This window comes from Tupaia chinensis, unplaced genomic scaffold (assembly GCF_000334495.1).
Source record: "Tupaia chinensis unplaced genomic scaffold, TupChi_1.0 Scaffold144150_1, whole genome shotgun sequence".
Lineage (NCBI taxonomy): Eukaryota > Metazoa > Chordata > Mammalia > Scandentia > Tupaiidae > Tupaia > Tupaia belangeri.
The window spans coordinates 715,822-743,117 of NW_006204006.1; the positions used below are offsets into that span (position 1 = coordinate 715,822).

General features: G+C 47.5%; 1 protein-coding gene across 1 annotated transcript in view; it reads left to right on the forward strand.

Annotated features, from left to right (window-relative positions):
* Positions 1–27,296, forward strand: part of OGDH (oxoglutarate dehydrogenase) — a 99,523-nt gene that overhangs the window by 71,093 nt on the left and 1,134 nt on the right. Inside the window, 12 exon segments of the mRNA XM_006166024.3 lie at positions 16,192–16,371; positions 16,737–16,889; positions 17,593–17,695; positions 17,972–18,100; positions 18,300–18,450; positions 18,676–18,803; positions 18,993–19,171; positions 19,494–19,565; positions 20,646–20,774; positions 21,590–21,662; positions 26,977–27,140; positions 27,274–27,296. The exon segment at positions 27,274–27,296 is cut by the window's right edge and continues 1 nt beyond it. Of these exon segments, the coding sequence (XP_006166086.1) occupies positions 16,192–16,371; positions 16,737–16,889; positions 17,593–17,695; positions 17,972–18,100; positions 18,300–18,450; positions 18,676–18,803; positions 18,993–19,171; positions 19,494–19,565; positions 20,646–20,774; positions 21,590–21,662; positions 26,977–27,140; positions 27,274–27,296 (1,484 nt within the window).

The following is a 27,296-nucleotide window of genomic DNA, read 5'->3' on the forward strand; positions in this document are numbered from 1 at the left end:
GAAAGAAGTATACAGGGAGTAGGGAAATATTAAAAATGAAATATATTGGACCAGCAGATAGCATAATGGCTACATCGCTGGACTCTCTTGTAGTCAACCGTGGTTCAAGTCCCAGACCCGGTGGCTTAAACTAGGCCGGGCGTGTGTGCATGCCAGACCCGGTGGCTTAAATTCACGCCAGGCGCATGTGTGTGCATGCCCAAGATCTCAAGAGGAGAATGTAGGAGAAAGGATTGCAGCATGGCCATCCCTCCTGGGGGTGATTTCTCACTTTCTGTCTTTCTGTCTCTCTGTCCTTCTGGTGAGCGCACGTGCCCTATAGCAAATCTCAAAAAAAAAAAATAATAATAATAATAATTAAATATATCAATGTGGCCACTATGTAGTATACACTAAAGAGCTCTATATTTAAAAGGTCAGATATTGGGGCTGGCAGGGGGTGTGGTGGTTATGGGCGCTGGACTCCCACATGGCTAACCATGGTTTGAGTCCCAGACCTGGCAGCTTGCTTGCTTGCTCACTCTCTCTCTCCCCTTCTCTGGTCATATTAAAAAATAAGTAAATAGGGAACCAGCAGTTAGCGTAATGGCTATGTTGCTGGACTCCCACGTAGTCGACCATGGTTCGCGTCCTGGACCCAGTGGCTTAAAACTCACGCCGGGCGCGTGTGCGTGTGTGCCCAAGATTCCGAGAGGAGAATGGAGAAGGGATTGTGGCGTGACCATCCCTCCTGGGGGGTGATCTCTCGCTTTCTGTCTCTATGTCTCTCTCTGTCTGTCTGGCGAGTGCACACGCCCTATAGCGAAAACCTCTCAAAAAAAAAAAAAAGTAAATAAATAAAGCTAAACAATTCTTAAAAAAAAAAAACGTCAGATGTCAAATAAATAAAAGTTACATAAAATCATTAAATGGGTAGGACCAGCAGGGGGCATGACAGTTAAAGGTGTTGGACCACCACATGGCTGACAGCAGTTCAAGTCCCGGACCTGGCTTGCTTTCCCACTTTCTTCTTTCTCTCTCCCTCCTTCCTTCCCTCCTTCCCTCCTCTCTCTCTTCTCTTTCCTTTCTCTCTCTCTCTGTCACTCTGTCCTTCTCTGGTCAAATTAAAATAAATAAATAAATAAATAAAGTTAAATGAAATAATTTTTTTAAAAAGATCAGATATCTATGGAACTAGCAGGTGGTATGGTGGTTAAGGCACTGAACTCCCCACATGGCTGACCTCGGTTGAGTCCTGGACCTGGTGGCTTGTTTTCTTGCTTTCCCTTTCTCTCACTCTGTCTGTCTCTGATCAAATTAAAAAATAATAATGATGAATTAAAATTAAATAAGTAGTTATTTAAAAAGTAAGATCTGTTTTCTTTTCTTTCTTTCTTCCTTTTTTTTTGAGAGTTTTTTTCTATAGGGCTCGTGTGCTCACCAGAAAGACAGACAGAGACAGAGAGAAAGAAAGCGAGAAATCTCCCCCCAGTGGGGGTGGCCACGCCGCAATCCCTTCTCCTCCATTCTCCTCTCGGGATCTTGGGCACCCATATGCACATGCCTGGCGTGAGTTTAAGCCACTAGGTCCAGGACTCGAACCACAGTTGACTACATGGGAGTCCAGCCACGTAGTCATTACGCCATCTGCTGGTCCCAAGGTCAGATATCTGAAGAGGGGAAATACATTATCAAGCGTGAAAGTAATGCACAATATGGTAAAAGTACCACTAGGTAAGTGCCTGTTACGTGCCAGACACCAATTTTTTTTTTTTTTTAACTTGCTATAGGGCATGTGCCCTATGCACGCACAAGAGGGAGGGGGAAAGAGAATGAAAAAACACCCCCTTGCCCAGGAGATTGGCCACATGGTGATCCCTCCTCCTCCATCTCTCCTCCTTTTTGGGATTTTGAGTGCACACACACACACACACACACACACACACACACACCCAGCATGTATTCAAGCTGCCAGGTCCAGGACTCAAATTGCACAGTTGGCCTGTAGGATTCAACTACTCCAACTAACATGCCGTCAACTGACCCCATATACCAAATTAGGCACTTCATATACATTCATTTAATCCACCGCATTGTTACCTATGCAGTGGGTGTTATTTTTCCCATTTTGCAGAAGAGAACACTGAAGAAGCCGGCAGATCCCATAGAAGTTACAATGCTGGACTCCCACTTGGCTGACTGCGGTTCAGGTCCTGACCCAGTAGCTTCAAAATCATGCCTTTCGTGTATGTGTGCCCAAGATCCTGGGAGGAGAATGCAGAAGGGATTGCAGCATGGCCGTCTCCCCTGGGGAGTGATTTCTCACTTTCCTTCTCACTATCTCTGTTACGCTCTCTCTGGGGAGTGCACTCACCCTAAGGCAAAAACCTCTTTAATAAAAAAAAAAAAAAAAAGAAAACTGAAGAGCAGAGAAATTGGATAGCTTACTTGAGGTTATGATAGATCCAGTATTTGATCTGCTTTTCTTGAAGGAATGGTATTAGGAGGACTTGAAAATATACCAACGAAAGGAGAGAGATCTAAAAAAATGATAAATTCCTCTACCTCACTGTATTTTTTCTTTTTTTTTTAAAATCTTAGTATAAAGTATGTGTGAAATTTGCCATCTGAACTGTTTTCAATGTACAATTCAGTGGTATTAAAAGCATTTATAATGTTACGTAGCCATCGCTACATCCATCTCCATACCTCTCATCATCCCCAACAGAAACTTAATATGAATAAAACTCCCCATTTCCTCCCCCCAACCCTTGGCAACCACTACACTACTTTCTGTCTCTATGCTTTTGACTACTCTGAGTAATTTATCTTGTAAGTGGAATCATACAGTATTTGTTGTTTTGTGACTGGTTTATTTCACTTCCCATGTCTTCAGGGTTCATCTGTGTTGTAGCATGTGTCAAAATTTCCTTTGTAACATGTGTCAAAATTTCCTTTGTAGCATGTGTCAAAATTTCCTTTCTGGGAACCAGCAGTTAGCTAATGGCTATGTCACTGGACTCCCACATAGTCAACCGCGGTTTGAGTCCTGGACCCGGTGGCTTAAAACTCACGCCAGGCATGTGTGGATGCGTGCCCAAGATCCTGAGAGAAGAATGGAGGAGAAGGGATTGCGGCGTGACCATCCCCCCTGGGGGGGGTGATTTCTCGCTTTCTGTCTCTATGTCCCTCTCTGTCTGGCGAGCATACGCACCCTATACCAAAAACCTCTCAAAAAAAAAAATTTCCTTTCTTTTTAAGGCTGAATAATAACCCATTTTTATGCACCACATTTTGCTTATTCACTCATCCATTGATGGACACTTGGGTTGCCTCCACATTTTTGCTATTGTGAATAATGCTACTGTAGGACCAGTTGGTAATGTGGTGGCTAGGTAGCTGGATCCCACATGGCTGACTACTCAGACCTGGCAGTCTGATAAACTTGCCAGGGCTGTGCTTGTGTGTGCCTAGAAACCCGGAAGGAGGGAGTGATGGAGAAGGGATTACACCGTGACCAATCTCCATGGGTGGGTCCTTTCTCACTCACCCTCTGTCTAGCTCTCTGTGGAGCACACACACTCTCTGACAGTTTTTTTTTTTTTAAATATGTTGCGGGTGGTGGTGGGAGTAGGGTGTCCATTTGTCCTTCCTTCCTCCCTCCCTTTCTTTATTTTCTTTCTTTCTTTTTCTTTTTTTTTTTCTTTCTGGCTTAATCCACTTTATTTTTCTTGTATGAAAACCCTGTGTTGTTGCCACAGCTAGAGCCTGGGTCCTCTGCATGGAGACTTTGATGTGAGTCTTGACGAGATGGTCAGTCAATTCCTGATAGGGAACGCAGTGAACACACTGGCATCAGAGGTGGCCTTGACAAAGTTGCCCAGGGTGGCGGTGCAGTTCTAGGCTGAAGTGTGGCAGTTGTGATGCCAGCCATCAGCAGCAGCTTCTTGGGCACAGGAGCCAAAATGATACCAGTGCCTCTAGGGGCAGGAATGAGGCGCATCAGCATAGAGCCACAGTGGCTAGTCACCTTGCAAGGGACAGTGCGGGGTTTGCCAATCTTGTTTCCTTAGTAGCTACTCCATACCAGGACATTAGGGAGCTTGGCCAAGATGATGATCCCTCAGATGGCAGTGGCCACCTCTTTGGAGCACCTCACATCCAAACCGCTGTGGTCATTGTAGTCCCCAATGGTGACAAACACCTTGAACCAGCCTGAGTCTGCTTTTGCACAAGCATGCTCTTTTAAAACCTCATTCTTGAGAGATGCCCCCAGGAAAAAGTCAGTAATTTCAAGCTCCTTAATGGGCAAGGAAAAGACATAGATCTCCTCCAGAGACTTGATCCTCATGTCTTTGACCAGGCGGCTTAGCTTGTCCTCAACCTTGCCTCTGCAAAGCTCTGTGATTTGGTTCCAGTTTGGACCACAGCTCCAACCCCAACCAGAGTCTACTGCTTAACCCACCATGGAAGCCACCACAGATGGCCTCCTATCCCAGGGCTCCCAGGCCCTGCTGTTAAACCAGCATCATCCTCCATTTGGTGTTTTCTCTGAGAAGAAACTTCTTTCACTTAGTGTATTTCCAAGGTTCATCCATGTTGAACCATGTCAGATTACTCCTTTTTTATTGCTTCATATTTTATAAGGTGCCTATGTCATTTATTTTTCAATATATTAGTTGACTGACAGATTGATTTTACTTTTTAACTATTATAAATAATGCTGCTGTGAAAAATGTGTGCCTCAGACCAGGAGATTGCATAACGGTTATGTCACAGGACTCCATTCTCCTCCTGGGATCTCAGGCATGCACGCGCGTGTGCCCGGCATGAGTTTAAGCCACCAGGTATGGGACTCAAACTGCGGTCAACTACATGGGAGTCCAGTGACATAGCCATTACGCCAACTCCTGGTTCCTACACTCATTCTTTAATTCCATTTTTTCTCACAAACATTTTTTTTTAATTTGCTAGAAGGTGTGTGTTCTTGCCAGAGAAAGAGGCAGAGACAGAAAGTGAGAAAGCATCCTCATGCTGTACCACAATCCCTTCTTCTTCAATCTCCCTCCTTTCAGAATTTTTTGCACACATCCACACACACCCAGCATGTTTCTAAAGCCACTTCATCAGTCCAGGACTCACACGGTGCTTTCAGTCTTGTGGGATCCAGCCACATTAACCACCATACCACTGACTGGCTCAGGTCATCTTTTATTTTATTTTAAGAGTTATTTTATTTAACTTTATTGGTTTATTTTTAATTTTGACCAGGGGCAGAGTGAGAAAGAGAGAGGGGGGAAGATGAAAAAGGAAGCCACCAGGTCCAGGACTAGAACTATGGTCAGCCATGTGGGAGTCTAGCATCCCTAACCACTATGCTACCTACCAGCCCCTTTTTACTGTATTTTGGGGATTCTTTATATATTGTGGATATAAGCTCTTTTTGGGTAATAATTTCTCCCATTCTATAGGGTGTTTTATCCTTTGAAACAAATTTTTTTCTTTTTTTGTATTTTGGGACCAGCTGTTGGTATAATAATTATATCACTGTGTTCCCAACATGGCCAACCACAGTTTGAGTTTTGGGCCCAGCAGCTTGAAACTCACACCAGGCACATATGCAAGTATGCCCAGAATCCCAAGAAGGGAGTGGAAGAGAAGGGATTGTGGCATGGCCATCCCCTCTGGGGGATGATTTCTCATTCTCTCTTTAGTAAGCACCCATGCCCTACAACAAAAACAAAACAAGCAGAAAAAAAAAATTTTTTTTTGAGGGAGAGAGATTTTTTTTTTTTTTTTAATTCAACCAGAAAGAGAGATGTGAGAGAGAGAGAGAGAGAGAAAACCGCCAGGTCCGGGACTTGAACTGCAGTAGGCCATGTGGGAGTTCAGTGCCTTTACCCCACCATGCCATCTGCCAGCCTCGAGAGAGATTTTTTTAAAGAATTATTTTATTTGATTTTATTCATCATCATGTTTTCAATTTGACCACAGAGCAGCAGAGAGAAAGAGAGAAGGGGAAAGTGAGAAAGCAAGAAAGCAATGGCTATGTCACTGGACTCCCACGTGGTTGACCGTAATCGAGTCCTGGACCTGGTGGCTAAACTCACACCGGGTGCGAGTGTGTGCATGCCCAAGATCCCGAGAGGAGAATGGAGGAGAAGGGATTGTGGTGTGGCCATCCCCCCTGGGAAGTGATTTCTCGCTTTCTGTCTGTCTCTCTCTCTGTCTTTCTAGCGAGCGCATGCCCCCTATAACAAAAACCTCTAAAAAAAAAAAAAAAAAAAAAAAAATGGTGTCTCTTGACAAATGTACAAAATGTTCAGGCATTTCTTAGTAGACTGTTACTTATTCACACATTCCATCTCCTTTCTTTTCCCCTCTTTTGTTAGGACTCCGGATGCTAGGTCTCTGTTAATAATAGCCTCATAGGCCCTGAGACTGTTCATTTTTGTTTTTTCAGTCTATATTATCTCTTTCCTCTCTATTCTGTTATAAAGTATCTCTTGAGTTTTTTGTTCAACAGTTTTAAAATCTTTTATTCTAAAATTTCCATTTGACACTTTTTTATATCTTCTATTATTTTCTTGAGACTTTGTTGGCATTTGTTTCAGTCATGTTTATGATTCTCATTGGAGCATTCTTTTTTTTTTTTTTTTTTTTTGGAGAGGTTTTTCGCTATAGGGCGCGTGCGCTCGCCAGACAGACAGAGATAGAGACAGAAAGCGAGAAATCACTTCCCAGGGGGGATGGCCACACCACAATCCCTTCTCCTCCATTCTCCTCTCGGGATCTTGGGCATGCACGCACACGTGCCTGGCGTGAGTTTTAAGCCACCGGGTCCGAGATGCGACCCGCGGTCGACTACGTGGGAGTCCAGCGACATAGCCATTACGCTAACTGCTGGTTCCCTCATTGGAGCATTCTTTTTTTTTTTTTTTGGAGAGGTTTTTCGCTATAGGGCGCGTGCGCTCGCCAGACAGACAGAGATAGAGACAGAAAGCGAGAAATCACTTCCCAGGGGGGATGGCCACACCACAATCCCTTCTCCTCCATTCTCCTCTCGGGATCTTGGGCATGCACGCACACGTGCCTGGCGTGAGTTTTAAGCCACCGGGTCCGAGATGCGACCCGCGGTCGACTACGTGGGAGTCCAGCGACATAGCCATTACGCTAACTGCTGGTTCCCTCATTGGAGCATTCTTTTTTTTTTTTTTTGGAGAGGTTTTTCGCTATAGGGCGCGTGCGCTCGCCAGACAGACAGAGATAGAGACAGAAAGCGAGAAATCACTTCCCAGGGGGGATGGCCACACCACAATCCCTTCTCCTCCATTCTCCTCTCGGGATCTTGGGCATGCACGCACACGTGCCTGGCGTGAGTTTTAAGCCACCGGGTCCGAGATGCGACCCGCGGTCGACTACGTGGGAGTCCAGCGACATAGCCATTACGCTAACTGCTGGTTCCCTCATTGGAGCATTCTTTTTTTTTTTTTTTGGAGAGGTTTTTCGCTATAGGGCGCGTGCGCTCGCCAGACAGACAGAGATAGAGACAGAAAGCGAGAAATCACTTCCCAGGGGGGATGGCCACACCACAATCCCTTCTCCTCCATTCTCCTCTCGGGATCTTGGGCATGCACGCACACGTGCCTGGCGTGAGTTTTAAGCCACCGGGTCCGAGATGCGACCCGCGGTCGACTACGTGGGAGTCCAGCGACATAGCCATTACGCTAACTGCTGGTTCCCTCATTGGAGCATTCTTTTTTTTTTTTTTTGGAGAGGTTTTTCGCTATAGGGCGCGTGCGCTCGCCAGACAGACAGAGATAGAGACAGAAAGCGAGAAATCACTTCCCAGGGGGGATGGCCACACCACAATCCCTTCTCCTCCATTCTCCTCTCGGGATCTTGGGCATGCACGCACACGTGCCTGGCGTGAGTTTTAAGCCACCGGGTCCGAGATGCGACCCGCGGTCGACTACGTGGGAGTCCAGCGACATAGCCATTACGCTAACTGCTGGTTCCCTCATTGGAGCATTCTTTTTTTTTTTTTTTGGAGAGGTTTTTCGCTATAGGGCGCGTGCGCTCGCCAGACAGACAGAGATAGAGACAGAAAGCGAGAAATCACTTCCCAGGGGGGATGGCCACACCACAATCCCTTCTCCTCCATTCTCCTCTCGGGATCTTGGGCATGCACGCACACGTGCCTGGCGTGAGTTTTAAGCCACCGGGTCCGAGATGCGACCCGCGGTCGACTACGTGGGAGTCCAGCGACATAGCCATTACGCTAACTGCTGGTTCCCTCATTGGAGCATTCTTTTTTTTTTTTTTTGGAGAGGTTTTTCGCTATAGGGCGCGTGCGCTCGCCAGACAGACAGAGATAGAGACAGAAAGCGAGAAATCACTTCCCAGGGGGGATGGCCACACCACAATCCCTTCTCCTCCATTCTCCTCTCGGGATCTTGGGCATGCACGCACACGTGCCTGGCGTGAGTTTTAAGCCACCGGGTCCGAGATGCGACCCGCGGTCGACTACGTGGGAGTCCAGCGACATAGCCATTACGCTAACTGCTGGTTCCCTCATTGGAGCATTCTTTTTTTTTTTTTTTGGAGAGGTTTTTCGCTATAGGGCGCGTGCGCTCGCCAGACAGACAGAGATAGAGACAGAAAGCGAGAAATCACTTCCCAGGGGGGATGGCCACACCACAATCCCTTCTCCTCCATTCTCCTCTCGGGATCTTGGGCATGCACGCACACGTGCCTGGCGTGAGTTTTAAGCCACCGGGTCCGAGATGCGACCCGCGGTCGACTACGTGGGAGTCCAGCGACATAGCCATTACGCTAACTGCTGGTTCCCTCATTGGAGCATTCTTATGGTAGCTGCTTTAAAGCCTGTATCAGGTGATTCTAACATCTTTATCATGTTGCTGTTGGTATTGATTGACTGCTGTTTTCCTTCAAGCTGAGCTGTTCCTGATTGTTGGTATCAAGTTATTTTGAAGTGAAACTAGGACATCAAGAGACTAAGAATCTTATTTATGTCTTCTGTGACAGAAGGCCTCTTCAGGACATCTCTTTTGTCAGGCAAGGACCTCACCTTGCAACTGTAGATAGGGAGTAGGAATCCAGGGTTCCTCCTCCATCTTCATTGCTACCTACAAAAGAACAGGGCACTTCTTTACTGCTCCTCATGTGGCTCTACTCTTGCTGGGTGGTTTTACAATTCTGGATTCTCAACTCAGTTTCCTCTGACCACCTTGTGCCAGCAAGGAGTTTGGGGGCCTCATGACCTCATCACCGTCAATCAGTCTGACCTCTTTGCTGGGCCTTTGCTGGTGGCAGTGAAGCAAGGTGTTTCCTGTCATATTTGATGAGCTGAGTAGTTAACTATCTATAGACATGTTGTTTTGCTAGACTGGTGCTTTGTGTCTCAGTTTAGCACTCAGGTAGGACATACATGTCCTAAAGAAAAGCCTTGTGGCTACCACCGCATCATGCCTTGGACCTTAGGTTCCTAGCCTTCTGCTTTCTTCTGTACAACCTCAGAAGTTTATGTTTGTTCTCTGTGTGTGATGATCAAGGTGTTTAGCTCTAGTTCATGGAAGGGGAACGTACCCTATCTCCCAGAATGGAAATTGCTGTGAAATTTTTTTAACTGTAAGTTCAGTTTCTTTAGTAAATACTGAACTATTCAGGTTATTTATTCATGAGTGAGCTCTGATGCTTTCTGCCTAATTTTAGGAAGCTTATCCTTTAGCCGTAGGATTTGTGGCCGTAAAGTTTGCAATCTTCCCTCATTGGATCTGTAGGGTCTGTTGTGGTAGCCCTTCTCCCATTCCTTCTACTGATAATCCATGTCTTTTCTCTGGCCATAGATGCAGCTACTTTTTCTCCATCTACTTTTCTCTGGCTAAAGATGCTTTCTACTTTTTTCTCTAGCTTCTTGGTCTTGCTGCATTTCCTCCTTTATTTTTCTGTGTTCTATCTAATTGATTTCTGCTCTGTTATTCATTTCTTTCTCCTTGTTCTGGGCTTTAGTTTCCTCTCTTTAGTTTCTTTCTTTCTTTTTTTTTTTTTTTCTGAGAGGTTTTTGCTATAGGGTACATGTGCTCACCAGAAAAACAGACAGAGAGACAGAAAGTGAGAAATCACCCTCCCCCCAGGGGAGATGGCCATGACACCATCCCTTCTCCTCCATTCTCCTCTCGGCATCTTGGGCACCCATGCACACACGCCCGGCATGAGTTTAAGCCACTGAATCTGGGACTTGAACCACGGACAGTTACATGGGAGTCCAACAACATAGCCACTATGCCAAATGCTGGTCCACCTCTTTAGTTTCTTAGATCATTGGTTTGAGATTTTGGTACATAAACATTTAATATCATTTAAAGTTCAGAGTTGGTTATGCAAATGCAGTTCAGGGCCTTGGACATGTTCAACTTCTTATTACTGAAAGTCAAGTGTTTTGGTTGAACATAAAACCAAAGTATCCAGGGAAGAGTACATCCAGGAAAGAGTGTCTCAGAAGGGCACTGTGTCTGGAAACTTGTCAACAAAGAATGACAGAGGAAGCTGGGTATGTACAACTCAAAAGAAGATTTTGGGGATGCATGAGAGCTATTTTCACATATAAATGGTTCATATAACAAAAAATGTAATGGACAGTCACCATAAAACAGGTATTAGATGAGTGAAAGAAAGGCCTGTCAACAGCAGGTGTTCTTTTAACTCGGTTCTTCCAGAAGTCTTGGGCCCTACCTCCTTGGAAATGTTGGGACAACTAGTGAACAAGCCAGCAGTCGAAGTAGATGACACTCAGGCCAAGGGAGAGAAAATGAGCCATTTGGCTCTAGGGTGCTTTAGGTACCCAAACTGGCAGTTCTACCTAGCTGGACTTTCCTGTTAATATACTCTGGAGAATGCTAAGAGGTATTACTCATACACCTGTAGTGGGAGTATTCAGAGTACACCTGCCTTGTCAGGTGTCTACGTACACCCACCCATATCTTTTTAAGTGCATCGCCATCATCTACACCTTGTCAGGTGTATGTGCACACCCACCCCTCTGTACTTGAAGACTGTGTTGTAACAGTGGTGGATACTGGGGAAAGCTCTGGAGGCTGAAGTCAGCCTTCCAAAGCAGCCCTTTTCTTTGAGGCTCTAGACCTGGTGCACAATGATTATTACCACTTTCCTGTTGTAGACCTTCTTTTGCCTTAGGACTAATACTAGATGGGCTCTCCTAGCCCCAGTCCTAGCCAAGATTGCCAAGACTCTTCCTTTTTCCATTATTTATTTATTTAGTTTCCCAATTTGCTACTGGCCATGTGCACATGCTAGAGACAGAGAGGAAAAGTGAGAAAGCAGCGTCAGGGGCTGCTTCATGTGCCCATGCCACATTCTCATCTTCATTCTCCACTCAGGATTTTGGCCACATACACACATGTGCCAGTGTGTTTTTCAAGCCATGAGATCCTAGACTCAAACCGTGCAGTTGGCTTTGTGGAATCCAGCTGCCATAACCCACATGCTACCGCCACTGCTCAGGACTCTCTTAAGTATCAGTGTCTGTCTGTCTGTCTCTCTCTCTCTCTCTCTATATATATATATATATGTACATATATATATACACACACACAAACACATTATCATTTTATTAATATTCTCATCAGTGTCTGACTGTTTCTAATATTTTCTTTATTCCATGTGGGGAAAAGTATTATTTAAAAGCAATTTAAATTTAAATTCAGAATTCTTCAGCCTCTCTATGGACCACAGTTTTGCTGATATTTCTTGCATCTCTTCCTGCCTTGACTTACTGCTCCCATGGTAGACGGAGGTCAGTAAGGTCTGCAGTAGGAGAGGAAGAAATTCTTGTTCTTCTAAGGACAAAAATGAGGTACCAAGTCTGACAGTATTTCCAGCAGCTGGATCCCACATGGCAGACTGCGCAGTTCAACTGCAGGACCCAGTGGCTTGGAAAACAGTCACTTTGTGTATGTGTGCACATTCCTGTTCTAGAGACCACTCTTAAAGAAGTAGTCAGGTGCTAAACATTTTTCTATAAGAATATTGATTAAAACTAAATTTGTATTACCACAAAATTAGGGAATGGACTCCATCCAACAACAGAAGAATCTGCATAAAATTTGGCAAAGCCACAGGAAGGGTTATAATATAGCCATTAAAATGTGGGGCCAGCAGGTCGTATGGTGGTTAAGGCCACTGGACTTCCACATAGTTGACTGCAGTTCGAGTCCCAAACCTGGCGGTTTAGCTTGCCTTCTCACTTTCTCTCTCTCTCTTTCACCTCTCTGGTCAACTTAAAAAATAAATAAAATAATTGAAAAAAAAAATTTTGTTTTTGGAGAGGTTTTTGCTATAGGGCGCGTGCGCTTGCCAGCCAGACAGAGACAGAAAGCGAGAAATCACCCCCCAGGGGGGATAGCCACACCGCAATCCCTTCTCCTCCATTCTCCTCTCGGGATCTTGGGCACGCACACACACGCGCCCAGCGTGAGTTTAAGCCACCAGGTCCGGGACTCGAACCATGGTCGACTGTGGAAGTCCAGCGACATAGCCATTACGCTAACTATTGGTCCGAAAAAAAATTTTTAAGTGTTTAATATTCTGGGGAGATATTTAGTATAGTAAATAGAAAATACAGACTGATCATACACTGATAGTCTAGGTGACAGCCACTCTGAAGAGCAGTTTGATAGTAAGGAGAAATGATTACAGGGCCAGCTAGTACAGTGGGAATGCAGCACGCTGAGGCTTGGCCCCTATGAGGAGGTCCAGGGTATATGTCCAAGAGTTTGCTATATATGCTGAAAGTGCACATGCGCATAATCTGGGGCTGGCTGGGGATGGGGGTAGATTGTGGCATGAAGACTCTGTTGGGGGTACTCTGTGTGTGTGTGTCTCATGGAAGAAAGAAACCTTATGGCCAACCAGGTGGAAAAGTGACTAGTGCAGTGCAGAAGGATCCCAGATGGCCAACTGAGCAGTTCACAAACTTAACTTTTTTTTTAAAACAAAGAAAGCAGTGTTCATACCTGTAGCTCAGTTTTTCTTCCCAGGAATGGACTGCAGCAAACTCAATGCTTGCAAGAGAAAACCTGTGTGAAAATGTGTACGTTATCGGGTTAACCAAAATTAGAAATGTCCCAAATGCCCCTTCCCAGCAGGAGAATGGGTAAATACAGTGCTGCATTATGATTTAGAAGGTAAACTTCCTTCCTAGGCTCTATTAATGGAAGTAGAGCTACGTGTGTTGGCCTGGATGAGAAGTGAAAACAGAGGTTGAACAAAGAGCAAGTATTACAGTTTTGGCATAGCGCTGAGCGTGGTGCATAGATAAGGAGCATAGCGTGTATGTCATGTGGCTTACATATGGATATCAGTGTCAGGAAAGCCAAGATAGGCAAAGGAGCCTCTCAGAGCAACAGGGACCACAGAGACCTGATGGCTGAATGCAGTGTGACATCCTGGCCCAGAGACCAGACAGAGGGGACAAGAGACTATACAGACATTATCAAGATGGTCAATGGGACGTGCACAAGTGGTTTGGATGGCAGAACTTTGTAGCATGCTTGAGAGCCTTGAGTTGGACAGTGGCAGTATGTGGCATGTGTGTGGGCCGTGAATTGAATGGCAGGGGTGTGTGGTGTACATGCAGGCCGTGGATCAGACAGTGGCCATGCGTGGTATGCATGTGGGCTATGAATTGAATAGCAGCAGCGTACGGCATGCGTATGGGCCATGGGTTGGATGGTGGTGGTCTGTGGCATGCACGAGGGCCATGGGTGGACATCAACTATGTGTGGTAGGCGTACGGGCCATGGGTTGGATGGCAGCAGTGTGTGGCATGCGTGTGGGCTGTGGGTTGGACAGTGGTGGTCTGTGGAATGCATGTGGGCCATGGGTTGGACAGCGGCAATGTGTGTTTGTGTGTGTGGGCCATGAGTTAGACAGAAGCGTGAGATATTAGTTGCTTGTAGTGAGTGCTGCAAGCTGACTGGGTCAGGGAATGTCCTCATTCCTGGGAGTAGGCTGGTCACCACTGCTTACTCCTGAATGGTTCAGGAGTTGGGGGGTGTTGGGGGTGAAGGGAGAGCATGGACAACTAAGCATAGGGGGCAAATCTAAGTGAAGACTGTATGTCAATTCTTTACCTTCTCTTTTTTTAAAGAATTATTTAATTTATTTTAAAAAATTATTTATTTAATTCCATTTGTTATTATTATTTTTTTAGTTGGACCAGAGAGAGAGAAAGGGAAAGCAAGAAAGTACGCCACCAGGTCCGGGACAAGAACCACAGTTGACCATGTGGGAATCCAGCGTCTTGAACCACTATGCCACCTGCTGACCTCAAGAATTATTTAATTTTATTGATCATTATTATTTCCTTTTATATATTTTTTTTCCTTTTTTTTTTTCTTTTTTTGGAGAGGTTTTTGCTATAGGGCACATGCACTCGCCAGAAAGACAGAGAGAGAGAGAGACAGACAGTGAGAAATCACCCCCTAGGGAGGATGGCCACGCTGCAATCCCTTCTCCTTCATTCTCCTCTCAGGATCTTGGGCACGCACACACACACACGCACACATACCTGGCATGAGGTTAAGCCACCGGGTCCAGGACTCCAACCGTACGTGGGAGAACAGCAACATAGCCATTACGCTAACTGCTGGTCCCTATATATTTTTTAAAGAATTATTTTAGGAACCAGCAGGTAGCATGGTGGTTGAGAGCACTGGACTTCCACATGGCCAACGGTAGTTCGAGTACCAGACCTGGCTGCTTGCTTTCTCTCTCTGTCTCTCTCTCATGCTATCACTCTTTGGTCAAATTAAAATAAATAAATGAATAAATAAAGTTTAAAAAAAGAATTATTTTATTTAACTCTATTTATTTGCTTATTTATTTTTAATATGGCCAGAGAGGGATAGAGTGAGTGAGAGAGAGAGAGAAAGTGAGAAAGCAAGCTGCCAGGTCCGGGACTCAAATTGTGGTCAGCCATGTGGGAGTCCAGTGCCCCTAACCACCACACCACCTGTTGGCCCCACATCATTATTTCTTAATTTGACCAGAGAGAGAAGGAAATTGAGGAAGCAAGCTTCCAGGTCTGGGACTTGAACCACAGTTGGCCATGTGGGAGTCCAGCACCCCAGTCACCACTCCACCTGCCAGCCCCTGTATGGCAGTTCTTGATAGTATTCTTTTAACTTTTTTGTGAATTTGAAATTATATTAAATTGAAAAGTTACCCACAGCCTTAGAAGATACTGTGTGTTTATAGGTGAATGAAATACAGACAGCAACTCAGGAAGGTCCTCCTCTGACCACAGGAAGGTGACAGGCTGTGCCATAGCCATGGCAGAAGTTTATTATAACAACAGTCCGGGACCAGCAAATGGTGTAATGGTTACATTGCTGGACTCCCACATAGTAGACTGTAGTTCAAGCTCCAGACCCGGTGGCTTGAAATTCAGGCCGAGTACATGTGTGCATACCCAAGATCCCAAGAAGAGAATGGAAGAGAAGGGATTATAACATGGCCTTCCCTTCTGCGGGGTGATTTCTTGCTTTCTCTCTGTCTCTCCAGCGAGTGTACACACCCTATAGCAAAAATCTCCCCGCCCACCCCAAAAAAAGAAAAAGCCCCACAGCCAGAAGTACAGTGGGTAAACCCTGTGCATAGCCAGATTCCACATGGCCAAGGGTGGTTTGAATCCCAGCCCCAGGAGCTTGGCCACATGTGTATGTTGTGCCCAAAATCCTGGAGGGATGCAGAACTGGTAGAAAAAGGATTACAATGGTACCACAGCCCATTGGAGGGATGCTTTCTCTCTCTCTCTCTCTCTCTCTCTCTCTCTCTCTCTCATGTGTACACACACACACATACACATGAGGAAAATATTCCAGAAAGGAAAATACCAAAAATATCTACTATAACCTGTGGAATTATAGGTAACTTTAATTTTCTATACTGTCTCTTCCAAGTTCTCTGTGTGAATTTAGATGAATGTGGTTATCAGAGGAATTAGATAAATTTGGTTACCGGAGGAGGGGAAAAAAACAGAATTAAATGGAACAAGTACTCATCACTCAAGAGTAGCCAGGCAGCCAGTGCAGGCCATGCCCAGCTCCTGTCCTCCTCTTGGGGTGGCCATACCTGGAGCCCTCTCTCCAAGCTGTGTCTCCTTTGCAGATCGGCTTCACCACAGACCCACGAATGGCCCGTTCCTCCCCTTACCCCACCGATGTGGCCCGTGTAGTGAATGCACCCATTTTCCACGTGAACTCTGACGACCCTGAGGCTGTTATGTACGTGTGCAAGGTGGCAGCCGAGTGGAGGAGCACCTTCCATAAGGATGTGGTTGTTGATTTGGTGAGTGGCTTCAGGGTCAGAGCACCAGCCCGCCTTGCCAGGACTTCCTGGTGCATGGCCTTGCGCGTTTGCCTTTACCACAGAGCTCTTGGGCCCAGCCATTTCATGAACACCCACCCCTGGCAGGACCTGTGCTGGTGCAGAGCGCCATTATTGGGTTGTTGAGTCTGTCCTGGGTCTGCTTCATGAACTCCCACATTGTGCCCACTCGATCTCACTTGATGATCAGAGCAGCTCCACTGTGTGGAGGAGAGAAACAGGATCCTGAGTCCCAAGAAGGTGCCCTGAGGCTGGCTGACATCACTAGGAAGGATGGGGTGAGCACCCAGCATCTCTCCCTGACATGCTCTCACCGCTCCAACCAGGTATGTTACCGGCGCAATGGCCACAACGAGATGGACGAGCCCATGTTCACACAGCCACTCATGTACAAACAGATCCGCAAGCAGAAGCCTGTGCTTCAGAAGTACGCAGAGCTGCTGGTGTCGCAAGGCGTGGTCAACCAGCCTGAATACGAGGTGTGTAGCTGTGGCACTGGTCCTGTGCAGTTACAGAGCTAGCCTCATATATGAAGTCAGAAGGACCCAAGCTAGATCTTGGGCCATACTCATAGCCTTAACTTGGTGGAGGGTCTGGCCTACTAAGAAGCTTTATGAGGAGGTGGGCCCAAGCAGTGTCTGGGAAAGAGAGAAGGGTGTATTTTGGAGGCAGGGTAGTCGCTGTCCAGGACATGTTCTTAGTCAACACTGATTGTGCCAGCTGAGCATTGAGTTAAGGCTCAGCTGGGTGCAGGGCCCAGTGCAGTCAGTCTGGTAGTTCTGGTTAGCATGAGTGAGAAGGTGTGGGGGTGGCAGGGCAGGAACTGTGTCTGAAACCTGGGACAGGACAGGGCCCAGGTCCCTACAGCTGCTGAAAATAGAGTTTGGGGTCAATCTTTGGGGACTCTCAAAGCTCTGAAAACTGGACCAGTTCTTAAGAAAGACTGTAGGGTAGGGGACAGGCACTCAGCCTCCGAGCAGCATCTGCCATAGGCCATTGTGGGACGAAACTGTTGGGAGTGAGAAGTAAGATGCTGTGGCGGCTTACAGTGCTAGAGACTGCGTGTTAGGGAAGAGGCATGCTGGCAGGCCTGGGGTGGTTCACACTGGGGAAACAGGTGTGGGTGGGCTGGTGTGCATGCCGGCATGTTCAGTGACAGCTGTGTCCTGCCTGACCCTGCAGGAGGAGATCTCCAAGTATGATAAGATCTGTGAGGAAGCATTTGCCAGATCCAAAGATGAGAAGATCTTGCACATCAAGCACTGGCTGGACTCTCCCTGGCCTGGTGAGCAAGGACATGGTGCCACTGATACACTCCTTTGCAAACATGATGGAGCCAGGAACCTTCTTTCCAGGAAAAAGCTCCCCAACCCCGTAGCACACAGTCTTCTTCACCTCCCGGTACAGCCCCCTACAGACCCTGCCCTGGATCAGCGCCTCTCTGGGCTCCCCACAGTTGTGTGTGCCTGGGCGCCCCTGGAGCAGTGAGCACATGCGGGGCTGCCCCACAGCACTGCTTTCCTGAAGCAGTGGCAGTACTCAGCCTGTCCTCCTCCCCTAGGCTTCTTCACGCTGGATGGGCAGCCCAGGAGCATGTCATGCCCATCCACAGGACTGACAGAGGACATCCTCACACACATTGGGAATGTGGCCAGCTCCGTGCCAGTGGAGAACTTCACCATCCACGGAGGTGACCTGGATCCCTTGGTCCCTCTTTGTGTTGTGTCCCACCCTGCTCGAGGCCTGAGGGCTGACTGGGCAGCCCCCACACCCTCAGCATAGTTGATGTCTGCTTGCTGAGCGGTGAAGGAGGGGCACAGAGCAAAGCCTTCTGAGCTGCTGGGAAAGGGGTTGTGGCAGGGCAGCTGGTGAGCCCTATGTGTCTGCAGGGCTGAGCCGGATCCTGAAGACACGGGGGGAGCTGGTGAAGAACCGAACTGTGGACTGGGCACTGGCAGAGTATATGGCTTTCGGGTCGCTGCTGAAGGAGGGCATCCACATCCGCCTGAGCGGCCAGGATGTGGAGCGGGGCACCTTCAGGTGAGTGCCGGGAACAGGAAAGGCTCTGTGCTTACCTTGGTGACAAAGTCACCAAGTCCTGTTGGTCTCGGCTGAAAAGCACCATCTCCCTGACTTGTTCTCATGTTCCTGTGAAGGACTGGGTAGTACGTCCAGTGGGTGGGGCTACGGGTGCCTGTGCAGGCCTCCTGCTGAGGCCAGGCTGGCAGGCCAGAGCTGTTGGCACTCATCCCTACCCTGCCACAGCCACCGCCACCATGTGCTACACGACCAGAATGTGGACAAGCGCACCTGCATCCCCATGAACCACCTGTGGCCTGGCCAGGCTCCCTACACTGTGTGCAACAGCTCCCTGTCGGAATACGGAGTCCTGGGTGAGCCGCCCAGCCTGCCCTCACCCAGTGCCCCTGGGCTACCACCTGGGCCCCTTCTCTGCCCAGGCCCCACCTACACCTCCTCTACCCAGCCCTCTTCCCACCCAACCTCCCCACCCACACCCCTTGGGCCCAGTCTCTCCTGGCCAGCTGGCTGACATTCTGGGTGTGCCCCTGCCCCTTATGCAGGCTTCGAGCTGGGCTTTGCCATGGCCAGCCCCAACGCCCTGGTCCTCTGGGAGGCCCAGTTTGGCGACTTCCACAACACAGCACAGTGCATCATCGACCAGTTCATCTGCCCGGGGCAGGCTAAGTGGGTGCGGCAGAACGGCATTGTGCTGCTGCTGCCCCATGGCATGGAGGGCATGGTAAGTCCTTTAGGCCCAGACCCCAAATTCTGGTGCAAGGCCAAGGGCTCTGCCAGTATGTCCCGCCCATCTTGGATGGGATGTCACTTTAGAAAGCAGAAGCACCCACAAGCCCCACCCCTCCCCTCACGCCCCGCAGAGCCCTGTGTGCTAGTCTAGAACTTGGGGGTGGAGGTGATAAGGGGCCAAGCACTCTGCTCATGAGGTGGATGTTCAGCTCTGTCACCAGAAAAACAGACGGGTGGGAAGGTTGGGGACTGGAGGAGCTGCAGTATAGCTAGCATGATACCAGGGCTCCTAGACCCTGCCTTATCCCTCCCAGGGCCCTGAGCACTCTTCTGCCCGCCCGGAGCGGTTCCTGCAGATGTGCAACGATGACCCTGATGTCCTGCCGGTGAGTGACTTCATGGTGACAGACCTGCCCCGTCCTGCCCCAGCCACCTGAGGGCTTATGTGGTGGGCAGCTATGGCCTTGCACCTACTGCCATCCCAGAAGCCGCTTCCTCAGAGCCCAGACAGCGTGCAGAGGCTTCTTCATCTATATCCTCCTATTGCTGAAAGCCAAAAATCCTGCAAGCCCTTGACCTAAGCTCCGGCTCCTGGGGCACATTTGTGCCTGATTTAGGCAGGCACTGTCTTGTAGAGGACGTAGGTGACTTCAGAGAATCCTAAGGGCCTAGAGAGAACTATTGGGGGAACCAGCAGTTAGCATAATGGCTATGTCGCTGGACTCCCACGTAGTCGACCGCAGTTCACGTCCCGGACCTGGTGGCTTAGAACTCACGCCAGGCACGTGTGCGTGTGTGCCCAAGATCCCAAGAGGAGAATGGAGGAGAAGAGATTGTGGCGTGACCATCCCCCCGTGGGGTGATTTCTCGCTTTCTGTCTCTGTCTCTTCTCTGTTTGGCGAGCTCACCCCTAAACGCGCCCTATCGTGAAAACCTCTCAAAAAAAATAAATAAATAAAAAGGGAACTATTGGGAGTCAGGATGAGAGCAATTAGAATTGGTTTTAGGTAGAACCTGTCTGTTAAGAGTGTCTGTTTCAGGGACCAGCAGTTAGCACAATGGCTATGTTGCTGGACTCCCATGTAGTCAACCATGGTTCAAGTCCTAGACCCGGTGGCTTAAACTCACGCCAGGCGCATGTGCATGCGTGTCCAAGATCCCAAGAGGAGAATGGAGGAGGAGGGATTATGGCATGGCCATCCCCCCCCCGGGGGGGGATCTATCACTTTCTGTTTCTCTGGCGAGCGCACACACCCTATGACAAAAAAAAACCTCTCAAAAAAAAAACCAGTGTCTGTTTCATGTCAGGCAGTGGTTATCAGAAACACAGGAGGGAGGGACTGGGACTGAGACCACATCCAAAGCCTGCTGGCTAGATCCACACAGGCATGTCTCCACTTGGGGGGTCCTGATGCTGTAGGATGCTCGGTGCAGCTGAGGCCTCAACCTCTGCTCCTTCCCTACAGGACTTGAAGGAGGCCAATTTTGACATCACTCAGCTATATGACTGCAACTGGGTTGTCGTCAACTGCTCCACCCCTGGCAATTTCTTCCACGTGCTTCGGCGCCAGATTTTGCTGCCCTTTCGGAAGCCGGTCAGTAGTGGAGCCTCCTTTGTTTGACGAGACCTGACTGCTGCGTGGGCATGGGGAGAGCCTCCAAGTGCCTACTGCTCCAATTGCAAGGTGGCACCCACAGGGCATTGTGGCCAAGACATGACAGAAGGAGCAGTCTTTTCCTTGCCACTACTGCCAGGAGACCACATGCTCTCTCCTCCAAACTGGGTCCCTGTGTGCTGCTGAGCATGCCCTATGCAGAGCTGTCAGATGAGGCTGCAGACCCAGCCCTGTGGGAAAACAGCCATGTGAGCAAGTGGTCATAAGGGAGGTGCTACAAAGAGATTTGAGCCTGGCAGGGGCCAAGGGAGAAGGTTCCCAGGAAGAAGCCCCTGAGTTGAGTATTAAAGAGTGAGCAGGAGTGGGTGGGGGACAAATGGGAGGTCCAGGGAAAGCACACTTGCAGTGGTTGGGGAGATGCTGTAGTGATTGGGGAGCAGGCCAACCTGCAGCCCCTTGTGTCTGCAGGGGCCTTGGTGCTGCTTGGTGCTGGCCCTTCTCAAAGTATGAGGCAGGCTATGGGGACCTTGCTCTGAGACTACAGGTGGGGTAGAATAGGGGGCTCAGAGCTGGTTGCTCACAGGGAGTGGATATCAGGTAGAGGAGGTGAATGACAGAGGAACTGGCTGTCCTTCCCTTTTCCGCTCCTCTGCCTCTCTGGGTGTAGACTCCATCGAGAGCTGGGAGTGCAGCCCATGTCCGTGTCCTGGAGGCCCAGCTCAGACAGCCCTCTGCAATTCCTTCTGGAATCTTTAGAGCCTGGCCCATCAAGAGCCTGTTGTTCTTTATTTCAGTTGATCATCTTCACCCCTAAATCCCTGCTGCGCCACCCTGAGGCCAGAACCAGCTTTGACGAGATGCTTCCAGGTTGGTGTGAGGAGCAGGCGTTCCTCGGGGTGCTCAGTTTGGGGTCTGCTGCTGCTTGCAGGCCTTGCAGGACTTGTGTTTGTATTCTTCTGCCAGTGGCAGAAGGTGGCAGCTTGCACAAGAATTGGTCAAAGGGGGATTGCTCACTGGTGCCTGTGAGTGTCACCAAGGCTCTGTCAGAGGCAGAGTCAAAGTAAGCCATCGCTTATGGCATTCTCCAGTGGGATGGCAGGCCGAGAGCAGGTTGCCTGGAGCAGGGGGGAGGGCCCTGGGAGTATCACATATCACACTGTGTACTAGTGCAAAATATGAAGGAGGACACTGTGGATCCCATGGAGACAGTGGAAAGCAGGTTCTTAGGCTCCCAGCTACCAAGGCCCCTTTGGTCTTTGGTCAAGTTTAACCCCTTGCTTGTTCGTTTCCAATTTTTAAGATTATGTTAAAGAAAATTTTACTACTTTCAAGTGTACAGTTCTGTGACTTTAAGTACATGCACATTGCTGTGTGGCCACTCAGCTCCAGAACTCTCTTGTGTTGTAAAACTGAAACACTGTCCCTATTAAGTACTAACTGTCCAGCCCCTGGCACCCACCACCCCATTTTTTTTGTCTGCGGATTTGTCATGTATTCATCCTTGTGTAACTGTCTTATCTCACTTAGCAAATTATTCTCCAGAGTCACTCATATTGTAGAGTATGTCAGGAATTCCTTCCTTTTTAGGACTGAACAATGTCCTGTTGTATGAATAGACCACACTCTGCTTATTCTTTTATCCCCCAATGGATGCTTGGACTGCTTACACATTCTTACTGTTGTGAACGATGCTGCTGTGGATGCAGGTGCAGACTCTCTTTGAGACTGCTGTCAGCTCTGTGGATCTATATCCAGCAGTGGGATTCTTGGGCCATGTGGTGATACTCTAGCTTTGAAGAGCTACCCATCTATGTCCACAGGTTACATTTCCACCAGCAGTACACGAGGGTGCCTTATTCCTCTGTGTCCTCAGCAATTGAATAGTATGCGCAGGTTTTTATAGTAGGCATCCTAATGGGTGTGAAGTGGTATCTCATTGTGGTCTTGATTTGCATCTCCCCCATATTTCATGATGTTAAGCATCTTTTTATTGTGCTTTTTGGTCATTTGTATGTCTTCTTTGGAGAATCATCTTAGTATATTTTCTTTCTCAAATCGTTTACTTATTTTTTAATCTAGTTGTGCTGTCTTTTTTTTTTTTTTTTTTTAAGAGAGATTTTTGCCACAGGGTGTGTGCATTCACCAGAGAAACAGAAAGATGGAAAAATGAGAAATCACTCCCCAGGTGGATGGACACACATGCACATGTGTCCAGTATGAGTTTTAAGCCACTGGGTCTAGGACTTGAACCTCATTTGACTACATGGGAGTCCAGCAACATAACCATTATGCCATCTGCTGGTCTTAATCCAGTTGTGTTATGTCTTAAGAGTTATGTGTATATTCCAGGTATTAATGTTTGTCAGATGTATAACTTACAAATACTTGTTCCCATTCTGTAGGTTGCTTTGTTTTTTCTCTTAATTACTCTCTTTCTCTCTTATGGAAGTTTCAATTTTCACGATATCCAGTTTTTCTGTTTTCTTTAGTTGTCTTTGCCTTTGGTATCATATCCAAGAAATCATTGCTAAATCCATTGTCATGAAGCTTTTTCTCAAGTGTTCTATTCTAAGAGCTTTAGAGATTTAGTTCTTAAGTTTAGATCTTTAATCCATTTTAAGTTAACTTCTGTATGTGCTATTAGGTGAAGGGTCAAATTTAATTATTTTACTTGTAGATAACCAGTTTCTCAGCATCATCTGTTGAAAAGATCGTCCTTCCCACATTGAACGATGTTTGGTATCTTATGAGAGTTTACTTCTGGGTTCTCTGTTAGCTTCTAATGGTCCATATGTCTATCTTTCTGCTAAGACTTCCCTGTTTTGATTACTGTTGCTTTATAGTAAGTTTTGAAATCAGGATTCCTTAAATTTTTTCTTTCATGAAATTGTTTTACTGGTATTTTTTTTTGGAGAGATTTTCGCTATAGGGCGCGTGCGCTTGCCAGACAGACAGAGAGAGACATAGAGACAGAAAGCGAGAAATCACCCCCCAGGGGGGATGGTCACGCCACAATCCCTTCTCCTCCATTCTCTTCTCGGGATCTTGGGCACGCATGCACACGCGCCCATCGTGAGTTTTAAGCCACCAGGTCTGGGACACAAATCGCGGTCGACTACGTGGGAGTCCAGCGACATAGCCATTATGCTAACTGCTGGTTCCCTTTTTTACTGTTGTTTGTTTGTTTGTTTGTTTGTTTTTTACGAAATTGTTTTAAAAGAGGGCCAGCCCCTCGGTGCTTTGCAGAGGGAGCCACTGAGTCTCACACAGCCAACTTTTGACCCTCCAGCCCTAGTGGCTTCAAAAGCACACAAGGCACATATGCACATGCCCAGATCCTGACAGGATAGACGAATGGATTAAAAAAAGGATTGCAGTGGGACCAGGCCCTATTGGAGGGGTGCACTCTCGTGCCATTTTCTCTTGCAAGCACATGCACACATTTACACATGTGCCCTCTGGCCAAAATAAAACAAACTGTTTTAGTTATTTGGAGTCCCTTGAGTTTATATTTGATTTTAGGGTGGACAAATCTGTTTTCTGCAAAAATATCACTGAGAATACAGCGATCTGCAGGTTACTTTGGGTAGAGTTGCCATCTTAACAACACTGAGTTTTCCCACCCATGAATGCATGATACGTTTAGTTTTTTCTATCATCTTTCATTTCTTTCAACAGTGTTTTGTTATTTCTTTTAAAGAAATATTTAACTTTCTTTTTTCTTTTAATTTGACCAGAGAGGAACAGTGTGTGCACGTGTGCACACGCGCGCGAGAGAGAAGGAAAACAAAAAGGCAAACTGCCAGGTCTGGGATTCAAACTGTGTTCGGTCATATGGGTGTTCAGCGCCCTTAACCACCACACCACCTGCCGGCCCCTGCTGTTGTTTTTTGAGAGAGAGAGTTTTGCTATAGAGTGCGTGTACTTGCCAAAAAAAAGCGACGAAAGCAAGAAATCACACACATCCCCCAGGAGGGATGGCCATGCCTCAATGTTTTCTCCTTCATTCTTCTCTTGTGATTTTGGGCACACATGCACAAATGCTCAACATGAATTTTAAGCCGCCAGGTCCAGGACGCAAACTTTGGTCAACTACGTGGGAGTCCAGCAACGTAACCATTATAGTATTTGCTGGTCCCAAGTAGTGTTATTTTATAGTTTTTCATTACACAAGTCTTTCATCTCCTTGGTTAAATTAAATGTTAGTATTTCATTTTACTTGTTTATTTAATTTTGGTCAGATGGTGCATGCACACACCAGTAAGAGACACAGAGAGAGAGAAAGCACCTCTAGTGGAGTGTACTCATGCCCCAGTCGTTTCTCCTCTGTCTCTCCATCCTGTTAGGATTTTGGATATACGTGCACACACATCCAGTGTGTTTTTCAAGCCACCAGGGCCAGGATTTGAAAATGTGGTAAGCCATATGGAATCTGGCTCCCTTAATCATTAGGCCATGTGGTTGGCCCAATATTTTATATTTTATTCTTTTTTAATTTTTTTTTTCATTTAATTAATTTATTTATTTGAGAGGTTTTTGCTATAGGGCATGTACACTTGCCAGAAAGACAGAGATAGAAAGCAAGAAATCATCCCCCGGGGAGATGACCACGTTACAATCCCTTCTCCTCTGTTTTCCTCTCGGGATCTTGGGCACGCCTGCACACGCGCCCGGTGTGAGTTTAAGCCACCAGGTCCAGGACTCAAACCACGGTCAACTACATGGGAGTTCAGCAACATAGCCATTACACTAACTACTGGTCCCTATATTTTATTCTTTATTAATGCTATTATATATGGAATTGGGTTTTTTTGTTGTTGTTTTGGAGAGGTTTTTGCTACAGGACGCGTGTGCTTGCCAGAAAGACAGAGAGAGACAGAGAGACAGAAAGCGAGAAATCACCCCCCCAAGGGGGATGGCCACGCCGCAATCCTTTCTCCTCCATTCTCCTCTCAGGATCTTGGGCACGCACGCACACATGCCTGGTGTGAGTTTTAAGCCACCGGGTCCGGGGCTCTAACCGCGGTCGACTACATGGGAGTCCAGCGACATAGCCGCTACGCAAACTGCTGGTCCCTTGTTGTTGTTGTTTTAAGAGAGGTTTTTGCTATAGGGTTTGTGTACTTGCTGATGAGAGAGAGAGAGACAGAAAGTGAAAAATCATCCTCCCGGGGTGTTGGCCATGCTGCAATCCCTTCTCCTCTATTCTCTTCTCAGGATCTTGGGCACGCACACACACTGGCCCAGCGTGAGTTTAAGCTGCTGGGTCCGGTACTAGAACCACAGTTGATGTAGGAATAGTCATTACACCATCTGTTGGTCCCTATGGAATTATTTTCTTAATTTCCTTTTCAGATTATTTGTTGTCAGCATAGAAAAGCAACTGATTTTTGTGTATTGATTTTTGCATCTCACCACTTGGCTGAATTCAATAATTCTGTGTTTTATAGTTTTTATAAGATCCTCTACATGTATGATCATATTATCTAAGAACAAAGATTGTTTTACTTCTTCCTTTCCAATTTGGGTGCCTTTTCTTTTCTGCTCTTGCCTGGCTGCTCTGGCTGGTCCTCTAGTACATTGTTGGACAGCAGTGGCCAGAGGGCACCCTTGCCTGTTCCCAACCCTGGAGGAGAAGCTTTAAGTCTCTCACCATTGGGTGTGGTGTTTGGTATGCTTTCACATATGGCTATCATCGTGTTGAGATCATTTCCCGGGATGCTGAACCCCTGGTTTGAAAAATGATTTCCTCAAGTCAGCATTGCTCTTCTGGTACTAGTCCTAGCTAGCCCCAGCTATCTGAATGTTTCCTGATGGTGTTGAAAGTTGCTGTACTCCTAAAATCATGAGTGTGGCTAGAGCACACCCAAGAAGTCTTGATATACTTAATGGTTCCTGAAGTTAAATGCGGTTTTGAGAAGTAACTTGGCGTAGCCCAAGGCCAGCCCTGTCTCCCATGTGTGTGTTACACACAGTGGGCTCTTCAGAACCTTCCTGGTCTGAGCAAATACTCAGGGACCAGAGGCTGGCAAGAGACAAGCATCTGGAATTTTAACCAGTGTGTCCTGGAAGCAGTGTATAGCTTAGCCCAGCCAGTGGGACCCTCTGTGCTTGTGCAGCAACGAAGGGACAGGCCCTGAAGAGCTGAGAGACACAGCTAGGCTGTGGCATTTTCTTGTAGGAACCCATTTCCAGCGGGTGATCCCGGAGGATGGGCCCGCAGCCCAAGACCCAGACAATGTCAAGAGGCTTCTCTTCTGCACTGGCAAGGTGTACTATGACCTCACCCGTGAGCGCAAGGCGCGAGGCATGGAGGGGCAGGTGGCCATCACAAGGATTGAACAGGTAGGGTGGCATCCCTCCTGCAGGATGGCAGGGCTGGCACCTGTACAGGCAGGATATATATAATCCCAACTCTCCCTGCCCCGGACCACAGGCCACCCACAGGTCTGCTCTAACCTGACTCACTCTCTCCCAGCTGTCACCATTCCCCTTCGACCT